This window comes from Paramormyrops kingsleyae, chromosome 8 (assembly GCF_048594095.1).
Source record: "Paramormyrops kingsleyae isolate MSU_618 chromosome 8, PKINGS_0.4, whole genome shotgun sequence".
Classification (NCBI taxonomy): Eukaryota; Metazoa; Chordata; class Actinopteri; order Osteoglossiformes; family Mormyridae; genus Paramormyrops; species Paramormyrops kingsleyae.
In genome coordinates, this window is record NC_132804.1 from 11,126,143 (window position 1) to 11,143,627 (window position 17,485).

At 48.0% G+C, this 17,485-nt stretch overlaps 1 protein-coding gene across 4 annotated transcripts; it reads left to right on the forward strand.

The window, feature by feature from the left end:
• The first annotated feature begins 335 nt into the window (after positions 1–335).
• LOC111856979 (coiled-coil domain-containing protein 120-like) lies at positions 336–16,874 on the forward strand. Of its 4 annotated transcripts, none has more exons than XM_023837356.2 (11): positions 336–1,269; positions 10,306–10,467; positions 10,560–10,665; positions 10,837–10,970; positions 12,341–12,451; positions 12,546–12,657; positions 13,095–13,148; positions 13,662–13,818; positions 14,337–14,438; positions 14,607–15,500; positions 15,593–16,874. In XM_023837356.2, exons 2-11 carry the CDS (start codon positions 10,420–10,422, stop codon positions 15,663–15,665), a joined length of 1,791 nt encoding a protein of 596 aa, XP_023693124.2. In that variant the 5' UTR covers positions 336–1,269; positions 10,306–10,419; the 3' UTR covers positions 15,666–16,874. The 4 variants fall into 4 exon arrangements, with proteins under 4 accessions (XP_023693124.2, XP_023693126.2, XP_023693127.2 ...); XM_023837358.2 differs by having other exon boundaries at positions 10,840–10,970; XM_023837359.2 differs by lacking the exon at positions 336–1,269 and having other exon boundaries at positions 10,317–10,462.
• The last annotated feature ends 611 nt before the right edge of the window (positions 16,875–17,485 follow it).

The window sequence follows — 17,485 nt, forward strand, 5'->3', positions numbered from 1 at the left end:
AAGTTGCCGTAGTGTTTTTTATACAGCGCTGTATTCATACAAGGCAAAATGTCTTATTTAAATCTGTTCTTATTTCCCATCTACTGTTTCTTCCTCTTCGTAGCCCATGCCAAGTCTATCACGAGCTCCAAACCATATGCAAGACATTCACAAACCAGTGGAGGTGTGAAATGATGACGGTGTGCCGGTTGTTGTGCGGGAAAGGCGGTTCTGCTGCGGTGTGAGTGCGGGCTGAGAGCGGAAGCCGCCTAGTAAGGGTTAACGGCGGAGCGCGTCCCCGGCACCGCGAACCGGGGAGCTGGTGTGTGCGCGCATCATAGCAAGCAGACAGCCGGCACTGCGCCCAACCCGACGGCTCAGGGAGGACCTCCAACGTTCCTCACTAACCACCGTCCGCCGTGCAGCTGGAGATCCCCAGGACCGCGTCTGATGCGCAAACCCGGCGGGGATCCGGGGCAATTTAACAAGCACATCGGACCCTGTTGAAAGAGTTTCTTATCAGACGACAGCCGCGTATCATCCACTGTACAGATGTTTTTATTTTATTTAGAAAACGTGTTGGCATACATGGTATATAATATACGCGCGGATTCTAGCTGATGACTTAAGAGGAAAAATAATATTTCTATGCAAAGCTTTAAAGGGATTTTTTTTTTCTCCCTTTGGCAACCTGTTTGGTTAATTGATCAAGTGAGCGGTGTTTTTCTTCTGCTGAAATACTGGCAGTAAACACAGATGGAGCTGCGTGTTTCTGACTGAGGCTCTGTGTGTATCTCACGCACACAAACACTCACAGGATCCTTCTCCGGACACCCCCGCGGTGTTTCCTCTAACACGTTAAACGGAAGGCTGTGCACGGCTTGACCTGTCGGCGGTGTTTGGCTGCACGGATCGGGTGCAGTGTGTGTGTGTTTGTGTATATGTGTGTATCTATGTGTTTCGGGTGCTGAAATCAGCGGATCCCCCTCATCCACCGGCTTCTGGTCATTCGTCCGGACTTAAATCAATTGAACTGCATATCGTTCCCTGCAATCATCTTCACTGATTCCTTAATTGCATTTGATATCATTTTGTCATGAATGAAGAACACTTCGGCCGTTGTGGGAGTTATTTTTCTTGGACAAGGTGACGGATTCGGCGGACTGAGAATCGCCTGTATTTCACACCGCGTTTATGGTATATATTTTTTGAAGGAAATCTCTGAATGATGGATGCGAAGATGAACTCGGAGGTGACACGTCTCGGGAACTCCTTTTAATCGACCGGCAGGTAAGAAGAGGCCGATCCGCAACCGTTAGAGGCCAGTGACAGTACTTTGACTTTGGGTCGTTGCGGGTAAGACGTCCCCGGTACTCCCCCCAGACGCGGTTACGGCGTCCACCGGCCAAACTGGTATCATTGAACCGCAAAACCATCCGAGCCTCACCGTTTGTGCAGCGTCACATGCACTGACAGCAAGGGAGGAAGATGCTCTTGATCGGATGCGCCAGCTTGCGCTGAATGTTTATGCATAAATTTCATTATATAGCAGCGTGTGCTTGACTGCATGCACAACTGTTATAATAAGTAACCTTAAATTATCAGACTCCTTGTGTAGTGATAGTGTTGCGCTAAAAAAATGAGCGCAAACGCAGAGCAATTGCGCTTTAGTACGCTGTTAAAAGACGCAGAAGAACAACCCAAGTTCAGAGGCAATGCAACAAGGTAATGCCAAGTTATAACCAGCTGTATGTTCAGTCCGGCCTGGCAGGCCTCCACATGCTGGTCTTTATCGCGGGTGTCTACTTGTAGTTTTTTTTATATCTTATTTCATTTTTTTGAGGGGGTCTGGTTAAAGCTGGAAATACGGCCCGAAGTGCGAGAAAAGTGAGACAACAGTAATGAATAAAGAAATGTGGATTGCTTGGGGATGGATGCGTTATTCGGTAGGAATGGAGGAAAACTGGATGTGGGGCACAGGATATGTAAAGTTAAGCAAAGGCAAAAGTTTCCAGTTTCCGCGGAGACTCCTAAGGACGGTTTTGTTATTGCATGACCAGGCTGAATGTGTTCCTAATTTCACAAAGAAGCCTGAAAAAAAATCACAGTGCCTCCTTATAAACCCCACCTCCAAAGCTATGCAATATTAAACAGCTAAAGGAGGCCCTACTGTTCATTAAAGTTGTTTGTCGTTTCTAGATTACAGCAGGTGAAAATGATCTTGTCGGCTGTTTATTCCGTGTTGTTGATTTTGATTTGTCATGTTGGAATTCAGTTGGATGATGTTGCTGCTGCTTTTGTTGGTGTTGCCTCTGACTCAAAAAAAAAAAAAAAAAAAACAATCTGAAAGCCAGGAGGGCCAGTAAGCAAACAAGGGGAAGAGCTATATAGGGATTGGGGGGGGCAGAGACTCCCTTAAAATGCCCGCCAGTATCAAACAGTGTCCCAACTTCAAGAAAAATGGCTGTAATTTTGAGCAACATGGTCGGGATTCAATCTATACATTTTGACTTTCGGGTCACCTGATCATGGCTGGAATGATAAGAAGTGATTCCTAAGAGGCCTGAGCCATAAGACAGGTCGCTAGGCAACGGGTTAAATGAGCTGCGGGATTAATTCATCAGTCCGTTTGGCAAGATTGCTGTCGCAGGGAAAATCTGAATGAGAACTGGGCGGATTGAGCGACGTGTTGCTGTGAGAAGCCCCCCCCCGTCAGCACGTCGGGTCGCCACCGCACCGTCAGCCGTGAGTCTCAGATTCCACACCTCAGGTTTTCCTCTGTACGAGTTCGGCAGCATCACCGTGGCGTTCATCCTTCGTCGCTGTCTTGCCGATTGTAGAATCTTCGCTGTTGCCCACCACCACCACCCCCCCCCCCCCCACCACATGTGCTGATGCTGCTGGTTTATTGCCACACAGTCACAGACCTCGGACATCCGTCCACGACGCTCGGGTGTTATTGATGTGGGAACGGCGTGTTTGGCAGTCAGCAGCTGCTCGTGTCCCAATGGCCCATATGTTCAACACTCAACCCAAAGGCAGAGATGACTGTCCATTTCCATAGTAACCACCTTTATTGTTCCGTATTCTTACACTGATCACAGCACGACTATGCAGGTTTGGTGGCCAGAGATCTGGCAGCTTAAATTACATGGTAACACTCCCCCCCCCACCCCAAGATACAAACTCACATGGTTTTCTTTTCGTAAGTCCTAGAAGCTTAATAGGCTGAAAACATTTAATAACCCATATTTCAATGTGCAATTTGAAATGTATAACAGCTGAAACACATAATCATCTTCTTGTTTGTCATTTGTAAGGAGACACAGATGGTTGAGGAGATGTAGTATCCGTGGGAATGTTTGAGGTAAACATGCTAGGAGAGCATTGACCAGAGGTTTGCACTGAGGGTGGCCCGCAGAACAGATTTCAGCCTAAGCGGCATTCAGAAGCTCCTCACTATCTACTATGTTCATGCTGCCTGACTCTTTATGCCCGTCTTGGCCTGAAAATGAGCATTTTCATTTGTTAAAAATGCAGCAGTTATGTGAAATAGTGGATTTATTTTTTTTCTCTTGCTAAAATAGGGAATTGAATTTAACTTGCATTGCATAATGCATGCTGCAAGGAATATATCATGTCACATATTGTTTGAATATTCATTGAATATCCATCTTCTAACCACTTATCCTGGTCAGGGTGGCGGGGGGGGGGGGGGGTCTGTAGCCTGTCCCAGGCAGCATACAGAACCAGGCTGGGGTGCACCGTGGTGAGTCCTTCTTATCTTACATAATGAAAATGTATTGGGAAACTTATATTTCCATAAGTGTCTTTAGTATCTAAATGCTGTAATTGCATTTTGATGGTAAACAAACTCAGGCGAGAAACACAGAGTTGCACTGCAGAGGTGTCCTTTGACAAGCTGAAGTCAGTATTTTGGGATACTGGGATGTCGGTAGAAACAAAGCAGGTGGGGAAAGAGGCCATTCAGCTGACCAGCCATTAACTGTCCGCCCAAAAGAGGTCAGACTTGGAACAGCTTTGGAGTTCTTTTGACCTAGGGGGCCAATGAAGCGCGTGCTTTTATTTGAGATTCTACTCTGATGAATTATGCATATAGAACAGGCACATTTTACACTGTACAGATGCTTGTATTATACATAAAAGTTAGATCAGTGATTCAGTGACATCACTTCCTGAATTGGGGATCTCTGAAGGGTCTGATTGGCCCAGAAAAGGGGGGAGGGGCAGCTGAAATGGCTTTGAAGTGCAAGACGTCAGTGTGGAGAGCTGGAGGAGTGTTTGAAGTGAGGTTTCTCCTCTTCTCATCTTGGAGAGTGGTGCACCGCTCCTGCGATGGGAGGAGAGTGGCAGTGCCCGTGTCCGGTGGGAGGGGGCAGGGAGTTGGCCTGGAGTCTCTGAAGCTCATGCAGATGTGAGGTATGAAAAGCAGACAGTGTACAGAGGAAGTGACATCACTCTCTGGCTTAGTGGGTCCCCACAAAACTATTCAGGTGAATTGAATTTTGCTGGAGATCTGTGTGTGCCCCACAATGTATTTTTTTGACATTGTGGGGACCATTTTTCAGGTTCTCACAAAGATTTGTGAAATCAATCAAAAGACTAAAAATGCCAAAAGTCTTCTATTTTGTTTGGTTACTTATGGTTAAGGTTAGGGCTGGGTAGGGATTAATTAAGGGTGTCATGTTGGGATTAGAGCTTTCCTCATAGAAATAAATGGAGAGTCCCCACAAAGATATAATTACAAACCTGTGTGTGTGTATGTGTGTGTACAGAGTGTGGCCCGCATTCCTTGTCATGCTGGTAATAAATTGCTTGTAACTCATGGCTCTGAGTAAGGGAAACACTGTTTGTTACAATTAACACACAGCATCGGGCTTCCATGGCCTTGCTGACAGAGCCTCTAATCACAGCAGCTGTGTTTGGGCTCCGGCCCGCCCTCCTGCTCTGCCCTCTGGCCCCGCCCTCTGGCCCGCCCTCCTGCTCTGCCCTCTGGCCCCGCCCTCCTGCACTGCCCTCTGGCCCGCCCTCCTGCACTGCTCTCCTGCTCTGCCCTCTGGCCCCGCCCTCTGGCCCGCCCTCCTGCTCTGCCCTCTGGCCCTGCCCTCCTGCGCTGCCCTCTGGCCCCGCCCTCCTGCCCCGCCTTCTTGCTCCGCCCAGCTGCCACTGCATTTGAAGTGTGCCCTCGACACCAGCCTGGGGTCGTGTCACGGCCGGCACTGTCACAGACGCTGACAAGCCCCACGTGGGTATATCGGACGGTCAGACGGTCAGGGTGCAGGAGCTGCTTTTCCGGACCAGACACACCTGTCGCTGACCCCCCCCCAAAGCCCTGTCATCTCCCTGTGCAGCTTTCCATTAGGCCAGTGTGCAGATGTACAGCTTTGGAAAAATTAAGGGACCACTCCGTATTTTTTAAGAATTTACATTGTTAAATCCTGGTTTAATCTTGGTTCTGCTGGCAGAAGGCTATGCTGACCAGCAGGCTGCTTCCAGACAGCAGAACACAAGAACAAGATGAAGCTAGAGACACTGGAAATGACCAGAAACCAGCCAGGTAGAGGATGGAAGCGATTTTCTAATGCCAGAGTTGACCGTCAACTTGTCCAGCAGTGTCTCACAAATATTTTACAAAAACCATGCCCATAAATTGAGAAAGTGTGAAACTGAAAATTTTGCTATGGTCTCTTAATTTCTCCCAATGGGTGACAGCAGGGAAACCGCAGAAAGTGGCCTTTGTTCTCCGTGACGCACACGTTGGAATTGAAGCTGGGCTGAGACCTCAAGCTAGGTGGTTCACATGGTGTAAAACAGAACTCTCCTGATTTATCAAGCTACATTTGTTTCTCTCTTCCCCCAAGGGTTAGGAAATTGTAATTTCCTATTATTGACTGCTATTGCATACAAAGTGTGGGTGGTCTTTGTTTTTGCCGAGCAGTCTTTAAATCACCCCAGGTACTGTATCAGCTGAGAAGCATTGCGCTCTCAGCGCCGTCTCCCCTTCATGTGCTTTTTGAACGAAGCCCGTCGTGAGTTGGTCGTGCACGGTGGTTTGAACCATCGTCGCTCACACAGAGGAGCCGGTGAACATCTCATATGCCACGAGTGTGACTCTAAGAAGCTGTGGTCTGCAGCTTGGGGAACGAAACACACGGAGTACACTGAAATGGATACTTTTGTATAACGCACAGACTATTATACTACTTGTTTTTAAAAATAATGATTAGTTATAGCTCAAAGAAGAATACATTAATTAAATGTGTTTTGAAGAAAGCCTTGTCTTAGACTCCATCTCCATATTTTTTTTATATTTTATTTATTTATTTTTTTTCTTTCTGCTCTTTGCCATGGAAACAACGCAGATGTTCTCACTCAGGGCTGCTAACAGGAAGCAGCTTCTCATTAAGGTGAAGATGGTGCATATTATACACAGAATAGCAGAACAGCCAAAAGATGCGTAACGGCAGAGGGAGACGTTCCACACCCGCAGTGTGCAATTCCTAACGAATTTGGGAAATTGTATTCCTCCAGGAAGAATGCTGTTCAGTCTGTGGTTCATATTGAGCCCGTGTTACCGTCATGGGTGTTTCCAGAAAATTCTCAAGTTACAGGTCAATTGCTATGTTGGAACTCGTTGTACCTATTTCAGTCATAATTCACGAATGTGATACAAAAGCAAAAAAAAAAAAGGAATTAAATATTTAAACATACAGCCATGCGGGGGTGCAGCTGCAGTAAATGCCTTGTTAATTAGTGCCTGAGGTCAATGTGACGAGTGGCGGATTCTCATAATGTCGTATGGACATACAGAATTAGTTTTGTAAATAAATTTGGATCAGTCTTTCAGGTGTAGCACAGCGGCTAAGATTTCAGGCTTGCCATCCCTCTGGTCTGGTGTCACTGCACCGGCTGGTCCGTTTGCCACACCTGGGTCCTGTTTCTGGGAGACGGGAACCAGCTGGCTGGATGGGAGGGGTGACGGGGGGGGGACAGTAAGCAAGCAGCACTGGCCCACCCCCGCCACGAGGCGCTCGTTTTTCAGAAAGGCCTGCTGGGAAACGGATTGAATTACTGTGGCTCCGAAACCCTTTGCTGGTGCTGGTGGTTCATGTGCTTTTATTTGCTGGAATCGAGATTACGCTATAAAGCAAATGTTTTACTGTTACACGTTACACAAACGTTTTCTGTGTGTTTTATTAAGATCATTCTTTCACCTTTAAGACTAGAAGCCTGCCCAGTTACTCAGTGAGATTAAAATACGCGTGTTAATCAGTATTTTGACTTCCTCTTTGTGCCACCAATCAGGCTTCATGTACACCAGGCTTGAGATCCCTTTTTCTGGGCCTTGGGGTTTGGCTTTTGCTGTGTTTTAGCCAAATTTCACACTTTTCCTTACAGCTAGAATAACCTGTCATAAAGACAATTACGAAAAGTGAGCAGTTAAGCACAAAACATAGCCCTGTTCTGAGCTTGAAGCTGATATTATGATATGGAGCTTGTGTCCAGTTTTTAAATAATCCCCCCAAAGAGAAGAAACAGAAGTGCAGGTGGAGAGCAGTTGGTTCTCTGTGTCTAGATTTGCTTCCTGTTTGTGTCTCAGTGAGTTCGTTGGGGGGGGGGGGGGGGGGGGCGTGTGCACACGTTACAGTCGCGTCCTGCTTCCTCACCTGTCCCAGCTGCTCCCTCCCGTCTGGGGCGTCAGAAAGGCGCCTCTCCCATCTGTGATCCAGGCTAAGGTTCCGGAAGCTCACAGGGCGTGGAGCATCTTGCTAGGACCTCCTCTTGGTGCAGCGATTAATCAGCTACTTAATGTGTCCCTTAGGTGATAATTTAGATGTCTGCTCCACAGCTGCACAAGACCCAAGGTTGGGTGCTGCAGAAGACAGGGAACTTCTGGCCTCTGGAAACAAATGTTCATAGAGATGGATGACTGTTAGATATTAAATATGATGTTGTTCTGTATTTTGTTATATATATATATTTTTTATAAACTCCAGGCTTGTGCCCCCGCGCTGTGTGTGTAGTTTGCATCGTCTCCCTGTGTCGCCTGGGTTTTTGCCTGAGCGCCAACGGCGTGCTGCTCGTGGACGTGGGAGACCGTGAGTGTCCCTCAGCGTGAGACGCTGTGACTGCGCGTTACTGCCGGGGTATGCCCTAGGTCCCGTCAGATCAGCTGTCCGCCTGTGTGATTTATTCACTTCTCGTTTTCAAAATAGAAAAACAATTTTGTGAGTAAGGCTTGTTCAACATCAACATGATAGAGTACAATATGCTGTGTAAAACACACCCCCACACTGCTGGGCCTTTGAGGAAGGTGGGCGTGGATGTGCTGCCGGCCCCCCATACCCGTGTTGCATCAGTAGCTGCTGGACAATCCCCCCCCCCATACACACACACATCTCACTCTCTTTCTGTTTACAGCAGTGCTTCCCAATCCGGTCCTTGAAGACCCACAGCCAGTCCCTCCAAACTCTTTACCAGACAGTCCACATTTTTGCTCCCTCCCAGCTCCTGGTAGGGAGCAAAAACGTGGACTGTCTGTAGGCTCAGCAATCGTTTCTGAAACCAGCTTCATGTGGGACTCCTGGTTAATGGTGGGGCTCAATATAGAGACACTCAAACACAGAAAAAACATTCACTAAAAAAGAGAAAAAGAACTGAAGAACATGGATTGGGGGTCTGAGTCTGGTGGTCTGAACTGAACATGATGCAGGTTTTGCGGTCAAAGGTAAATTTTCTTTTTCCTACAATGTTTAAACCAGTTAGTGTGACTGAAGGTGCACTGGTTACGGACATGGAGGGCTAACATGAAGTCACATCCCCCACGAGGCACTGAATTGGAAATAGCCCAGTAAAATCTCCAACTTCACGCAACCCTGTCATTTTTAATGTTTCCCTGTATTCGTCAGAAGCAGGATGGAACAGGAAAAGAGTCGATCAATGGATTTTTTTTTCTTGTATAATTAATATGATGTACCTACTTCCGGTCCATGACAGTAAGAAATGAATCAGTCCATTTTCATCAAGCACTGTTCTTGTGGGGGGGGGGGGGGGGGCGGGGGGCGGTAATCTGACTTTCAACCTGTGCTGGCACACAAGGCAAGGTGGCCAGCGGGGATATATTTCCCTCTGCGGGGGGGTGGTGGGGGGACGGGCCTTACAGCCTTTGAATATTCAAACAAGATGTTATTTGCGTTTGGTGTTTTCTTGCCCTCCTTCCTGTCAGCCACTGCCTGTGTCACACCCTTAATGTCTCCCTCCCCTCTGCCCCCCATCTATCTCACACCAGGTCTGCTCTCTACCCCTCGCCTCTCTACCTTTTCTCTCATACCTCAATGTTTCTCTTTGCTACTGCATTGTCTTAACCACTCTGCCATCTTGTGGTCAATTAAAGGACAGTTATTTGGTCTTACAGCACCGTTTTCAAAAGAAAAGTGATGTTGTATTTTTCCCCATGGGGTAACGAGACAAAACGAACAAGCTTTATTTGCAGAAGTACACTGGGATGCTTCTTTTTGCCAACAACATCTAACTCTCCATAGTTTGGGGGTCACAGCGAATGGGTAGCTAACATTCAGCACCTTTGGAGTTGGGGGTTAAGGGCCTTGCTCACGGGCTCACAGACATGTGACTGTTCTGTGTCACCTGTCCCATCTTTCTCTCCATGAGACAAATCACAGGTGAGAACAAGCTTGGAGGTCATGACGCAAAGTCAGCCAGCATCCCCGGATCATCTGGGGATTAAGGGCCCACTGGAGGCATCAGTCTGCCAGTTCTGGGATTCAAACCAACAACTGTCTGATTACGGGTACAGGGCCCTATCCCACTAAATCACACACTGCTTCATTTCAACATATCCCGGACTATGTTCTTTTTTTTTTGGACTAAGCATAGCTTGGTGGTGGCCTGATGGATAAGGGAGCATCCTTGTGATTGAAAGGTTGCTAGTTTGAATCCCTGATTAGCAAGGTACCACTCCACAGGTGCTATGTAATAGCTGCCCACTGCTATGTCACTTATGGGTTAAATGCAGAGAATACATTTTATTGTTATGTGCTGTGGTGTGTCAGCAGTGACAATTAATCAAAGCTCTGTTGGCCTTAAACACACAGGAGGGTTTATGTGGGTATTTATTCTGTCTGGATGTAGTTTTGCCTTTCAGTTTGAATGTACTGTGCCCAGTGTTCTGAAGACTTCACTTTTATTGTTTCATATGTTTATCTGCTGTAATAATCCTGATTGTACTGACTTTAGTCTTACCCCTTCTTGTGATAATTCTCTAATCAGTGTTTTGTGTGTTTACAGAAGGCTTCACAGCGAGTCTTTCGTGCGCCAGTACACTGCATCTGAGGAGCCCCCTGGAGGTGACTGGCTGTCACTGCAGCAGTGTGGAGAAGGCTGTGCAGGCAGCATCGTTGGATGGCCACCAGTCTGAGCCAGTGCAACACTCATGAGCTGAAGTGTAAGGTGGGATGGTCACCCAGCGAGGGCATTCTCCTGGTCCTTCACCGTGACCCCACTGTGATCCCACTATCTCTTTTCTACACCCACCTGTGTAGGGAAGTTATCCACCAGCTGGCAGGGTGAACAGTGGGGTGGAGACCCAGTCACACCATATGGAGGTCAAAAGTCACGTCATTGCGGATGTGGGTCCGGCGCCTGCAGGTGCGATACGTGCCTGATCTCCATGGAGATAACCTGCATTTATGATTGAATGTCAAATTTTGGCACCTGTCAGGACAGGCTTGTGTTCTAAACACTTAATGCAGCCGGCAGCCAGCGAGGCTGCCCACCACGGTCGTCTCATCGGGTGATGCAGCTCTTTCGTGCTCCCAGCAGATGCCCAGAGCTGCCTAGATAGCAAGCAGCTTGCGGCGCGGATCGTGGAGCTGCAGGAAAGGCAGCGGACCCTGCAGGCCCTGCTGGAGAGCCGACTCGGGGAGCTGAGATGGGTCTGTCTGCTGGAGGCGGTCAGTGTCCGATCTGCGCACGTGTGTGTTGCAGTGGCAGAACAACTGTACACTGCGCCCTGGGGCAAAAATGGACCGTACCCCCCCTTCCAAATTCACACCTAAGGACTGCCTATGTCAGTTGCTGATGATGAAACTTAAATAGCCTCCAAATATCATACCCATCATGCACTGCAATAGTTAGCAAATTATTCAGCATCATTTTAAGGGTTATACACAAGTACATAGAACTAGGATGCAGTGCTAGGCGGAATTGGCGCGCAGACAAGAAACAGGAGCCCAATGAACACAATTTGTACTTACAGTCCTCTTCATTCGTATGTCTGAAAGTTCGTAAGTTGAAAGTTCGTAAGTAGAGGAGCGTCTGTTTTGAACTTTTTTTTTTTGTGACTCCCACCATAATGAGATTGTATACATAGAAATGAGAAAGTAGCATGTCACATGTCAATATGATATGCATGACATCACTGTTTTAATCCTCACAAATGTTTTGCATACATGTGAGATCTGCAGTTGGAGGTGGGGGCCCTCAGGCAGCTGCCAGTCCGCCCCTGGTGTGTAGAATCTTTCAGGAAACACCACCGATCCAGTGACTCATCTTTGTTTTAGGCATCAGAAAATGGCAGGACAGTTTGTCCTTATACATCCCTGTCTGTAGGCTGAATACATATGACCTCCCGCTGTGGCAGAGGAGAACAGAATCAGAATACGCGCTCTGTATATCACAAGGGCACTTTGCTGTTATTTCTCTAACCAGAAAGGATTCAGTGAAATAACGTCTAAATGTCACATTTACAGTGAAATTCATACCTGGTCGTTAACCTATACAGCTGTCGTATAGCTACATTTTCCTGACAGCTGAATGTTACTCTTCAAATGTCAGATGACGCTGGATATTTGACACAACACTAGAGACGGCGAGATAAACAATTGTGCAACCAATGGAAAGACTGCTAAAGCCATAGGCATGGGTAGGACCTGACATATGTATTGCACAATGCTTTCCTTTGTTATTCTTTATTTTTAGCATGTGGGTTTTACTTGAATGCCTGGCATGAGAGTGTTTACTGTAACAACCACTATACAGTAGGCCGTAAATACAGTTAATTCTGTAGTATGTGTAACATTACAACATGAGGTAAGATAAAGTGCTGGGTGACTGTAGCAATAGTATATTATGTAACTGGCAGTGTAGTATTAGTGTTAAAGTGCCTGAATAAGTACCTACTGAGTTGTCACATGACCTTTGGATGAAGACTGGCTGGGTGTTTATGGTCTTGACCCATTTGCCAGCAGGGAGGAAAAATGTTACAAAGTTGTGGAAAATAGTGGGGGTTTTTTTTCATTCTGTTACTATGGGATGTTTCCAGAAGCTGACTGGGGAGCTTCCCAGTGAGTTTCCCTTGGGAGAAGGGGAAAAGGCTCCCCTTGTACAGAACAGAATGTCAGAGTCCCACTGCGTTCCCGCTCAGAAGGAAGAGGTGAGTGGACTGTTCCAATCTTCCTCCAGGGGTGGTGTGGAGGTGCCAGTCAGTGGATATAGTTCAGTCTGTTTTGGTGCCTGATATCGGACAGGAAGAGGCTTCTCAGCGGATGCAGAAAAAGGGCCTGCTCAGTGTCGCCCTCCGTAGGCAGAAAGAGGCACAGCAACAAGGCAGACGAACAGTCCATCGTGGCTGCCACACAGGTACTGACTTCCCAGTCACTGTCGATATCTGTTTGAGTTGGCAGGTGTGAGCAGCAGTGATGGGATGAGTGAGTGGAGGCTGCGAGGCGGTTAAACTCACCTTTTTTTCACAAATTGTGTGTGTCTGTGTGTGTGTGTGTGGATTATGTTTATATTATATTGTGGGGACCAAATGTCCCCCACCATGTAATAAAAACCTGTAATTTTGACATTCTGGGGACCATTTTTCAGGTCCCCACAAAGATCTGTGAATGCAATCAAAAAACTTAAAATGCCACAAGTCTTGTATTTTGTTTGGTTACTTATGATTAAGGTTAGGGCTGGGTAGGGGTTAAGGTCATCATGTTGGGATTAGAGTTTTCCCATAGGAATGAATGGAGAGTCCCCACAAAGATATAATTACAAACCTGTGTGTGTGTGTCTGTGTGTCTCCACAGATGAAGTAGTGAAGACAGACCTCTCTGCACTGAACTGCACAGGACAGGACCACGGTGAGCTGGCCAGTCACGTGCAAAGCTCACATGCTCAGACCATGAAACACAAACACAGCTGTGCATTTCATCACGGTCTGAGCATTGTGTTTTTTATTTCTGCAACTCAACACTGGCATGTAATTGGCTCAGAGTGTCCAGAGTGTGTGTGTGATTGGAAGGACGCCAATGCCAGTCCCACACTCACCAGAGTGATTTCACCGGTGGGTCCCTGAGCAAAGCCCCTAACTCCTCAATTGCTCCAGGGACTGGCTGACCCTGCATTTTTTTGACATACATTTTGGATAAAAGTCTAAATAATGTATATGTAATGTGTAATTAGAGTTCTGCCAGCAATGCGTAGCGCGAGGGCTGCTGTGGAGGATATCTGCTGTTAGCTTTGTGGCTAATCCAAGACGCCCTGAACCAGCCTTTTAAGCCAAACAGGCTCTCAGCTACATTGTCAGCCTCACGTTTGCTTCTGCAGTTTTGTTTCTTGGAGGTTCTGAATGAGTTTCACTCCCTCCTGTGCAGGGGAGTGGTCCCCTAGCCCCGCCCAGAACCACCAGCTGGCCTCTGGCCCGTGCATGACCCCGGGGAGCCCTGACAAGCGGGTCGGCAGGAAGCCTTCTCCTGTGGAGGCCTACGGCGAGATGAGGCCCCGCCGAGGCTCCATAGCCAGCTCCGACAGGTAGGGGGCGCCAAAACGCAGGGGAATACCAGGAAAACACAAAACACATCCGCATGCCTGAAGGAGAATGCTGTGTCACTGTGACACCTTCTGACATGACCAGGTGACATTCCAGCTCTGATTTTTGTCTGATAATTGAAGAGCAAATTTCTGTAACTCACTCAGACCTCAACAAGATCCAACAAAGAATTTTCATCAAATTGCCCAAAACTCACTTAGTCTACATATTGTGTGGACTAAGTGAGTTTTGCAAATTCGCCCTTCAGTCGAAAGTTCCAATTCTGCGGCTCCACAAATTTGCCACATCTACTCCTGTTTTTTTTTGTACACTGACATTCCTAAGTAGTCATGTTCTCATTAACGGCCAGGGTTTTCCTCTCCTTTATCACCTAAAAACCTTCAGTTTCCCATCATGCTTTTGTGCTATGAATAGAGGAGGAGCAGTTTAGGGTAGGATCCTGTCGTAATTACATTTTGGGTGAATTCCCCTGTGACCGCAGCTCGCTCTGCATCCACAGCCCGAGTCAGTCCCTTGCTCAAGGCGCGTCCAACACAGAGGGGAGGAGTGTCCCCGCTACACCCCTGTTGTCCCGGCCTGTGCTCAGCAGCGTCCCCTGGAGGTGAGAATCGCCTCCTCTGTGGCTTTAATAGTCTGATCGGCAGAGCAGTAGTGAGGTAACCTGGACCTGACTGCTGAACAGGGGTGTCACTACAGATTTTGGGCCCCTGTCACTCACCTATAAAAATGAGTTTCAAAAGGAAATCTCCCCTCTTCTTCGCTTTCTTAGGTCAGAAGTTTTGGGTGGACCTGGGGCAGAGTGGACCGCAGATGGCCTGGAGTTTTCTCAGGGGGTGGGTCCATTTCCTGGCTCGGTCCAGCACGGGGGGGCCAAGGCACGTCGCAGTACCAGCTCGGAGGCCTTGTTGGACCGTTCTGCCTACATGGAGGAGGGACGGCGCCGGGCCGGGATGCCGCCGCGGGGCGGGCCCTATCGAAGCTCTGAGACTCTGACGGATGGGCGATCCCGACGCGGAGTCGCCGACGTCTCAGCAGGGCAAGGCAGGGCACGACCGCCATTGGCCAGCCGCACAGTGGGAGGGGCCCACGGCTCCGCTCTCACTGACTGCATGTGGGGTAGGCGGCCGAAGGCGCCAACCCAGCCACACCGCCAGCGGCAGCCATCGGGGGGACCCGAGGACCGGTCCTCTCCAGGGTCAACCCCCAACGCACCTACTGGTGACGGTTGCAGCCCCGCTGCTCATGGCCTGCCAGGGGAGCTGCGCCGGGCCAAGGTGACCAGGACCAAGTCCTGTGGGCCTCTTCTCTCCCAGCACCAGCAGGGGGTGCTCCTGTGCTCAGGACACCCCGACTCGCCCCTTGGCGGGCCCCCACTTGCCCGCAGGCCCCTGCGTTTCCCGAGCGCCGACGGCCCCCCACGCGGTCTGCACAAGGCCCTGGCGCTGGAGGGCCTCAGAGACTGGTACCTGAGGAACAGCCTGAGCCACGTGACGGGCCCCGGCTCCGGCCTGCCCCGGCGGCCCAACCCCTCCCTGCACGGCTCTCACCCTCACCCACTGACACACCAGTCCCAGTCCCTGCAGTCTGAACAGGCCTACCTGCATCTACACAGCCCGCAGGTACACCTGTCAGCAACGTTTCATGGACACCTGCTGCACGGCAGGTAACTGACCACCACCTGAGGTGTGTGTGTGTGTGTGTGTGTGTGTGGAGTCTGCATGTTCTAATCTTTCTGTTTAATTTCTCTTTTCTCAGGTCAATGGAGTTCTCACTGTACCAGGACCTCGACTCCAGTGCTGATTCACCTGCTCCCGGGACTTTGGTTTAAGGCACACATGAGTCCCTGAACATGCAGACTCACATTCAGGGGTGGGATATACCCGGGTATAGCAAGCGGGTAGGGCCTGTCACGGATCGGCATTCCTGCCCCATCTGCAGATCAGTAACGACCCCCCCACCCACCAGAGTTTATGGATGACCCTACAAAATCAAGTGTGTGTGGGGGTGGGTGGTGGTGGGGGGGGGTGGTTGTCCTGAAGACAGTGAAGAACTAGGAGGTAAACCCCACCCTTCCAAGTCCATTGCCACCATACCATTTACACTTTCATTAGAAAAAAAATGTCTGTGTATGAGATGTTTAGAGCTGAGGGTGGTACGGCCAGGTACAGATAGGATGCAGATGAGTGATGCACAGTAATTACGATATAGACCGAAGTAGGTCCATGTTACTTTAGAAGTGAACAAAACCATCGATACTTTAATGTGACATACATATATACAGCTGTGTGTTTAATCAATAAACATTCTTATTTTGTCAAGCCTTCGCTATTCAGTAAGGTGCACCTTACGCATTGCGTGTGGTTGGACACTAGGGGGCAGTCTAAACCCACTCATCTGAGCGGTCTTTATTAGAGGCGTCAAATTTTCCATATTTATGAATTTCGGCCTTGTGTGTTTCGCCGGGGAGATGAAGCCAGCTTTCTGGAAGGGTGGTGTTGTATTACCAACCTCTGACGTTGGTATGAAGGCAGGTCGGGAAATTATGCATTTTATTCTGTTTCACTCACTGATTGGTGAAGTTCTTCCAAGCAGCTGTGCAGAAATATGTTCATATGTATGTAAAACCTACAGAAAGATAATGTTTAAAAATATATATGACTATATTTATGATAGGATAACTGAAACATTTGTTTAATCCATCTAAATGCAAATTGTTATTTGTAGCTTCGGAGAAATCCGATCTAGATAAATTATAGGAATATTTTGGCGCGGGTTGAAAGATTTATAAATTAGAGAAAAGCTGTGTCTGAATATATCACCAGATAAAAGGTGCATTTCGATATTTCTCATTAGTAGATTTTATTTTTGTTAAAACATTCTCTAAATAAAGTTTACCATCACCCATCAACAATAAATACATTTTGGCGGAAGTGATGAATAACATGAATTAGTTTTTGTGTATGCAATGTACGTCAGCGTTTTCTTGCTTTTTTAATGAAGTGTCTTGTTCAATTAAAAATGGCTTATCTATGTAAAAGAGTTGTGAGTTTTGTATTTCCCATGCAGACACACCTGGGAGGTTTTGTGTCTCTGCCGCAGACGTATGAACTCAAACTTGAGGTAAAATGTAACATAATCAGTAATAAACATGCCAAACATGTCTGCAGTTATTACGGCCGGGGCACTTGAAAAGAGCGAAAGCACAATGTTTAACATGCTAAATTCATCACAGTGCTCAGACAGGCCTACTGTGGCTAAATATTGATGGTTATTTTGGACGGACATTTCTGTTATACGTCTGTGTTGTATTAAAAAGAATGTAGCACAGCTGCAGAATAGTCGCAAAGCGTTTCCAAGAAGCGGCAGGTCCGGTGGCGCAACGCAAAGACAGACGCAGATCCTGGGGAGGGACGTGCGCGGAGTTCTGCCCCTCCCCGCGTAAAACACCCTGTTTTCAAAGTGTGTTTCCAACCGAGACGCCATATTGTCCAGGGTGTTTCAGGGCCCGATCGTGGACTTTGCGGTATCCGGACCGGATGATTTCTGCATGAATTCCGAAGTCGGCGAGGCTGTTGGACCTTCGCTGCTCGCTGCGTCTCTTTAGCTCTGTCGCGACACGGAGCGTTTTAAACAACCTGTGGATAATCC